Source organism: Myotis lucifugus, unplaced genomic scaffold (genome assembly GCF_000147115.1).
Source record: "Myotis lucifugus unplaced genomic scaffold, Myoluc2.0 scaffold_234, whole genome shotgun sequence".
NCBI lineage: Eukaryota > Metazoa > Chordata > Mammalia > Chiroptera > Vespertilionidae > Myotis > Myotis lucifugus.
In genome coordinates this window covers 804,064-812,032 of record NW_005871282.1, presented here as the reverse complement: position 1 = coordinate 812,032, position 7,969 = coordinate 804,064, and the positions used below count along the sequence as shown (strand labels likewise).

Here is a 7,969-nt window from a genome sequence, read left to right as displayed (position 1 = left end):
GGTGTTTCTGGCAGCCTTGGGGGTCGCTTAGCCACAGCAGGGACAGAACGAGCAGGCTTTCCTGTAACAGATGAAATTCCTGATCTTTTCACATTTGGGGGAGCATGCATGTTGTTAAAGGCTCCAGAGTACAAAGCAATGCACACCATAGGGCAGCTTGGAGCATGCGCACACAGCGTGGAGGTCACAGAATAAGGGGTTTTTCCTACCATCTCAATTGCCTCTGTTGGAAAATTTGTGAGCATCCTTCAGTTTATTGACTGTGAGTCTGAAGGGAGAAACAATGTCAGCGTATGGACCTGCGAAAGCCTTTAACTGACAGCAATTATTCATCATTTTGCACTCCTGACTGGCTTTCACTAATATTGCTTGGATAGCTTAGTGGTTAGCATCTTAAATATTCATTTAGCAAATGGGGCAATCCAATTCTGTTTTATGAAGGCGCATATTTCGATACTTCAAGCACCTCTTTAAACTTAAAGGTCATATAATATTGTAAAAGATTATGTGTTCGATGTATATGGACACATGTAGTAGGTGTAGATTCTGTAGGTGGAGCCAGCTGATCAACGTCACTTCATTGTCATGGTCACCATCAGCCCATAGCTTCGTGATGGCTCATCCTTATGTTTTTCTCATAATGGCCACGTCTGTGTCTCCATCTCCTGTTAGGATGGATTCTGAGTCTGACAACCTGTGTCCTGTGTATTACTCAGCCCTTCGGTGGCCAGAGTCACTGGAAAAGTTAGAAAACGCAACAAGTTTGCTTCTCCAAAGCTTTTCCCTGTGGAGACCGTCTTAGGAACCAATTCAACAGAAGTGGATTTAAACTTCTAATAACATGATATTCATTTAGTCCTTACGTTTAAAAAATGTCTTGTATGTTTCTCGCAGGGTGAAGCGGGGAAGCCTGGACCCAGTGGTCACAACGGAGAACGCGGGCCGCCTGGACCCCAGGGCCTGCCCGGCCTGGCGGGGACGGCGGGCGAGCCGGGGCGCGATGTGAGTACCGGGTCCCAGGAAACAGCCAATCAGCCAGGTGGTCCTGGGTAACTGACTGAAGCCAGAGCCCCATGGGACCTTCAGGGCTAAGTGTGTGAATATGGCCGCATGCCAAGGTTCGCCTTCCTTTTCTCATAACTGACATTCTTTCCGTTACAACTTAGAATGGCCTCCAAGGTCCATGCCCATTGGTATGACTCAATGAGTGACCGTTCATGGGGAAGAATGTGACCTCTGGGTAAAGAAAGAAACGAGTTGGGGCGGGGATCCCCTAAGCTGCAACATTCCTTCTGGGTGGGCATGTCCTCCATGTTTTCCGTGGTTAGTTTTTCCTTTAATCGCAGATTCCCATCATCAGCTTAAAGTACTGTTTGTCCTGCTTTTATGTGTCGTCTCTCCCCTCAGGGTTCCTATTGGACACTTTCTCCCTCATCATATCTCCCCGTCTCACCCCAGGAAATTTCACCCACAGACACACTGCCCTCAGGCATGTCAGCTAGGCAGGGCCACGCCCACTGCAACAGCTACGACATTTCACTCCCAGGAGCCAACTCCCATCCTCTCTAGGAGGATAGTGTTCCCCTGAGAGACGTGGCGTCGGTGGCGTCGCAGTGGTTCCAAAGAGGTGGATTTCATCTCCCCTTTCTTTTGTCTCTTTCCACAGGGAAACCCTGGATCCGATGGGCTCCCGGGCCGTGATGGAACTCCTGGGACCAAGGTATAGCAAGCGCATGGACAGCAGGCGCATGAATTAGAGTTGGCTGCCGGCCACACTGATTCTGGATCTGGAATTTCCCCACAGGGAGATCGTGGTGAAAACGGCTCGCCTGGCGCCCCTGGCTCCCCGGGACACCCCGGCCCGCCCGGTCCCGTGGGCCCAGCAGGAAAGAGTGGTGACAGAGGAGAACCTGTGAGTCCTACTACACACCATCTCTCTTGTCTGTTTTCCTTCAGAGAGGGGTTAGTAGGCAGCAGACAGAATGTCACATCTGCCAACCAAAAAGATCGACCATCACTCGCTGTACAGTTTTTACGCTCGTCATTCCGCAGGCAACTGCGGTCATAAGGCTACAGGAGAAGTCTCTGGCGGTAGTCAATGACGAGTTCATTACTAAAATTCAACATGGTACTAACCAGACCAAGTGTACACTTACCAGATAAATGTAAGGCTGGGCTAATAGGACGTTCTCAGCTTGTCTGTTTAGACCCCCTGGTAAAGATATAAACAGGGGAAGGACATTGAAGGAGGAAGTGATACTGACTTTCAATAACAGTAAGCACAGTTATTCCTTCAGAATGCAATTAACTTTGAAATCAAACAAAACTATATCACCGAGTGACTAATTCCGTGTGTTGCTGTGTTTCCTTTTATTTCAGGGTCCTTCTGGCCCTACTGGTGCCCCAGGTCCTGCTGGTGTCCGCGGTCCTGCTGTAAGTCGTGTTCTTTCCCTAACTTCCTCTATCGAGGGAAAGTTCTCTCTTCTGGCATGTTCGGGGAAAGGGATGACAAAACACAGAACTATGGGACAGAGGTTCAACTTCCCTTCCATGATGCAGAAAGCAATCCCGGACCCCAAAGTTCCTCAGGGCCAAGGATATACACATCAATTACTGGGGTCTCATGCAATTATCAGTCCCAAACCCCATCAGTGTGTGGATGGGATGTCTAAGAGAATGCCAGAATGTAAGAGAATTTAATTGGCATAAATCCTAGCGTGTTTTCCCAGTGAGTATGTGTGGACAGAGCCTTGACTGGACATGTGTTTTTGTAAAGGGTCCCCAAGGCCCCCGTGGCGACAAAGGTGAAACAGGTGAACGTGGTTCTAACGGCATCAAAGGACATCGAGGCTTCCCCGGCAACCCCGGCGCCCCCGGCTCTCCAGTAAGTGCGTCGTTTTGTGAGAAAAGCCCCTTCCATGTGCTTTAACTGATGGGCTAGGCAAGTGTTCTGCACTGAGAGCAGAAAATGTTTATTTCTGAACGTATATGCCCGACGGGTTGGGAAATGGGTTCGAGGACGCGTTGGAACTCGTAGCTGGCAGGAGACAACGGGGAGACCGAAGGAAAGGAGATCATGTTTATCACGATCCCTGTCTTTCTCGATCGGATCGGGCATGTGTGGTCTCCTAACCTTTTTAAAGTCTTCACTCCTATCCGCCCTGCCTCTCCCCCCAGGGCCCTGCTGGTCACCAAGGGGCAGTCGGGAGCCCAGGGCCCGCCGGCCCCAGAGTAAGTACCGCAGGGAGGACGGGAAGGTGCATGTTGTCGCCCTGTTGGCGCGGAAGGAAGGTCCCAGCACTGTGACATCATGACCCTGTTTTAGGGACCCGTTGGACCTAGTGGGCCCCCCGGCAAAGACGGGACCAGTGGACATCCAGGGCCCATCGGACCACCAGGGCCTCGAGGGAACAGAGGTGAAAGAGGATCCGAGGTAGGACATCCCTCATAGACACACACATTTGACTTGCTCTCACCGTCACATGTTCAGAAACACTTTGCAATATTCTGAAACCAGAGTTCAACCATACGCAGTCACCCGACTTGATTTAGAAAATGCGCAATGACTTGATGACATTCTCCACCACATTAAGACTCTATCATACTGCATCGAGGAGAAAACCCTTTTTTACAGTTTGATCAGTTACCAGGTGTAACCTAATAAAGACATAAGCCCGTCCGCCTGCGCTCTCTCACATGGAGCCTCACAACCATGATGAACACACGAGCTGCCAATGCAGGGTGGGCAAGCGTGGGTTTGCGGTGGTTCCCAGGGGAAAGGACACGCGGTTATGATTATTACAGTGGTTTTACTGACTCCGCGTTCCATGTGCTCACACTGTAAACATACCTTTGCCTCCCCCGTATGTAGTACATTCTAGTCTCCGATAGCTTCCGGTATTTCTGTTTTGCTACTGATACCTTCATTCCTAATACCTTTCCATCCTATACCTTTGGGGTCAGTGGAATACAGACTATTCCCCCCACAAGGTACACATGTGGCAATTCAAAGGCAAGTAAGTGATCAGCCCACAGACACAAAGTTAGTGACAAACCTGGGCTCAGGATTCTAATGCTGGCGTGACACGGGAGGGGACCGACACGGGAGGGGACTGACACGGGAGGAGACTAACACGGGAGGGGATGACACGGGAGGGGACATGGGAGACGCCCGGTCCGCATTAGCCTTGCTTAGGTCACTCACCCAGAAGGAGCCCCGTGGAGTGAAACTCATGCTCCAGCACCACCGACTCACACAGCAGAACACGTTTCCTGAGAGCGAATCAGAACCATTACAAGTTTGCTATCACTGGTCACATCACCCTTTGCTAAAGTAATGATGTCTCAAGGCGTCCATGGTCTTTAATCCCTTTTCTGGGGCTTCACATGTTTTCTCATGGAGACCGAACCAGCACAGCTCAGTGATGTACGTTCTTCCCTCCCCCAGGGCTCCCCCGGCCACCCGGGCCAGCCAGGCCCTCCCGGACCCCCCGGCGCGCCCGGCCCCTGCTGCGGCGGGGGCGGAGTGGCCATCTCCGGCGGCGGAGGGGAGAAGGCTGGAGGGTTTGCCCCCTATTATGGAGATGAACCACTGGATTTCAAAATCAACACCGAGGAGATTATGACTTCCCTCAAGTCAGTCAGCGGACAAGTGGAAAACCTCATCAGCCCTGACGGGTCTCGCAAGAACCCGGCCCGGAACTGCCGAGACCTGAAGTTCTGCCACCCGGAGCTCCAGAGCGGTAGGTGGGCTCGGGCCGGGCCACAGGGAGAGCGGCTGTGCCAGGTTTAGGGAAGGGGAACCTGCCGCGGTGGGCTGCGCTGGTCGAGCAGAAACGGGCTTCCAGGTGTTGGCTGAAGGGAAACTCCTTGCCACTGAGAAGAAAACATGAACTCAAAGTGTAACATGACCTACTTCAAAGCACCCCCAGTAGGACCATTTAAAGACAGTTCTGCAGAAAGTGTAACACAAATCAGTTTGGTATGCTTCTGCACATCATCACAGGCCTGTTTGAGGGACAAAGCAATGGTTATCACTGTAATTTGATGCAGACAAAGTTTGCCATCTAATTGTTGAAATAATGCAATTTAATTTTTGTAATAAGTCAAATTATTAATTCTTTTCAAAAATTAATAATTTGACTTAATTTTTCAATAATTTGATTTATTTAAAAAATCCAAATGAAAAATTCCAGAATATTACATGGAATTTCATATTGCAATAGGGTAAGATTTTGCCTCTATTGGTTTAATTCTTTCTGAAAGACACCATTACTTCAAGCTCTTATCTACCTTGGCATGGAACACTGCCTTGGAGTCACTTCAGGAAATGACTTGACATAGAGGACAGTCAACCATGGGGACTTTGGGTTTAGACTGACAGCACAGATCTGGATTAGACAAAGAGCTACAGTACGCTATCCTATCAATGTAAGTACATACAATGCAAACACAGTAGCAGTCAACATTCCGAATGTCTTACCAGGAAAACACACAACATCACTCTGGTCCAAATCTCAGTACTGGATTCTGTAACCAAGTTCCATTGTCCTGTTTGGTGACTATTAGGAGAATATTGGGTTGACCCTAACCAAGGCTGTAAGATGGACGCCATTAAAGTGTTCTGCAACATGGAGACGGGGGAGACCTGCATCAGCGCCAGTCCTCAGAGCGTCCCCCGCAAGCGCTGGTGGACAGACTCCGGCGCCGAGAAGAGGCACGTCTGGTTCGGGGAAACCATGGATGGAGGCTTCCAGGTGAGAGGGGCTCTCCCGGTCTCATCTGACACTGAGTCACCCTTACCTGCCGGCCGGCCTGGGTCCTGCTCTTTGTTCACCACAAAGCCAGGTTAGTTAATAAGCAGAAGAGCCCAACTGACTTCATACATTCAGGAGACCACTTCTAACCCTCGTGCGACTTCTCTCTTAAGAGCTAAGCTAGAATGAAGAACGCCACCACCTCTTAACTCCCCAGACATTCCCTACTCTAACATTTTATGTTGTACATGTAGTAAACACGTGTTCACACGGTGACAGATGGTTACAGCCTTATCTCAGTGATCACATTGCAAGGCATATACATGTAGAGTCCCTATGTTGTACATCTGAAATCATATCATACAGTACGTCAACTATGCTTTAAGAAAAGTTCACATATAAAATATTCTTAACAAAATATATGAACAACCTACATTACAATAACCAAACTACGAGCGTGAGTCCCTCAATTGCACCTGAAACGTTTGACCCGTTGGCTGTGCTCCCCCCGCAGTTCAGCTACGGCAACCCTGAGCTCCCCGAAGACGTCCTGGACGTGCAGCTCGCCTTCCTCCGCCTGCTCTCCAGCCGGGCCTCCCAGAACATCACGTACCACTGCAGGAACAGCATCGCGTACATGGACCACGCCAGCGGGAACGTGAAGAAGGCCCTGAGGCTGATGGGCTCCAATGAAGGCGAATTCAAGGCGGAGGGAAACAGCAAGTTCACGTACACCGTCCTGGAGGATGGCTGCACGGTGAGTCACAGCCTTCTTATCGGCCCGGACCACACTGAGCTCAGCATCTCTAGTGGAATCTCACTCACTATTTAAAAAAGACATCAAAACAATGAGGGCGAACACATGAAGGAAGGCGTGTGGTGTTAGTTATATAGAATCTACTGAGTTGTTGCAGGAAATGCTCAATAGCACGAAAAATGAAGATGTTTTTCTCGGCCGCTAGGTAAAAAGCAGTTGCAAAGAAAGCAATTGAAAATTAAATCCATAATATAAATGTTATCAGATCATCTGGTTACTACGCACTCTGCCTAATTCAGAAAAAGGTTTGCTGTGTCACAGTGTGCCTGTGACACCAGCAACAGCCTCATATGTCTCATGGTTGCCATGTCTCTTGGCTGCATCGTTTCTCTTGTGCTTGATGTAATCTCATGTTGTTTTGTACAGTAACACGCTGTACAGGCTTGCAGCCTGGGAGCCATAGGCTGGACCATCCAGCCTCGGTGTGTAGGAGGAGCAGGCTGTACCACCGAGGTCTGTGCAAATGCGCTCTGTGTTGTTCACATAATGAAATCGCCTAATGACACACTTCTGAGCAGGGCCCCCTTCGGGAAGCAGCGGCTGAACGGAACTGTGATGTCACGGTCACTTACCTTTTCTTGTTCTTTTTACAGAAACACACTGGCGAGTGGGGCAGAACGGTCTTCGAGTATCGAACACGCAAGGCGGTGAGACTCCCTATTGTGGATTTCGCGCCCTATGATGTCGGCGGTCCCGATCAAGAATTCGGTGTGGACATTGGCCCTGTTTGCTTTTTATAAGCCAAACTCTGTCTAAAATCCCAGCCAAAAACCTCACACTCCATATGTGTTCCTCTTGTTCTAATCTTGTCAACCAGTACAAGTGGCCAACTAAATTCCAGTTATTTATTTCCAAAATTTTTGGAAAAAGTATAATTTGACAAAGAAGGATACTTTTTTTTTTTTTTTGCTGTTTCACCAAATACAGTTCAAATGCCTTTTGTTCTATTTTTTTAAAAATTTCAATTTCAAAATGTCTCAATGGTGCTATAATAAATAAACTTCAACACTCATACAATCACACTGAGTTACTTCTTTGAATCCAACCCATGTGGCAGAGCAATGACTATGCTTATCAGTCAAGAACAACCTTTCTTTCTGAAATACTCAGACAGACAATTTGAAAAGACCTCCCTGTTTCAACTACCTCAGCCTGGTCAGAAACACGGATGAATTCTCTAAGTCCCAGAAGATGAAAAAAAAATGTATAAGTTGGTAAAACTTATGAATTACATTGATTTATTTTCTAAAATATTTGTTTTTTAAAAATGTAGAGTGTAGTGCAAAAATTTTTAAAAAATATTTTTTTAAGATTCACCATTATTTTAATCTTGGATATCAGCTGCTTTTAAAGGTGCTCTCCTCCTCCCTTGTCATTGCTAACATGACCAAGATGA

At 48.3% G+C, this 7,969-nt stretch overlaps 1 protein-coding gene across 1 annotated transcript in view; it reads left to right on the top strand.

The window, feature by feature from the left end:
• Positions 1-7,593, top strand: part of COL3A1 (collagen type III alpha 1 chain) — a 37,927-nt gene extending 30,334 nt beyond the window's left edge. The window contains exons 41-52 of the mRNA XM_023762116.1: positions 673-698; positions 895-1,002; positions 1,667-1,720; positions 1,805-1,912; positions 2,380-2,433; positions 2,777-2,884; positions 3,178-3,231; positions 3,326-3,433; positions 4,448-4,742; positions 5,569-5,756; positions 6,271-6,513; positions 7,167-7,593. Of these exons, the coding sequence (XP_023617884.1) occupies positions 673-698; positions 895-1,002; positions 1,667-1,720; positions 1,805-1,912; positions 2,380-2,433; positions 2,777-2,884; positions 3,178-3,231; positions 3,326-3,433; positions 4,448-4,742; positions 5,569-5,756; positions 6,271-6,513; positions 7,167-7,313 (1,493 nt within the window). The 3' untranslated portion in view covers positions 7,314-7,593. The remainder of the gene's footprint in view (positions 1-672; positions 699-894; positions 1,003-1,666; positions 1,721-1,804; positions 1,913-2,379; positions 2,434-2,776; positions 2,885-3,177; positions 3,232-3,325; positions 3,434-4,447; positions 4,743-5,568; positions 5,757-6,270; positions 6,514-7,166) is intronic.
• The last annotated feature ends 376 nt before the right edge of the window (positions 7,594-7,969 follow it).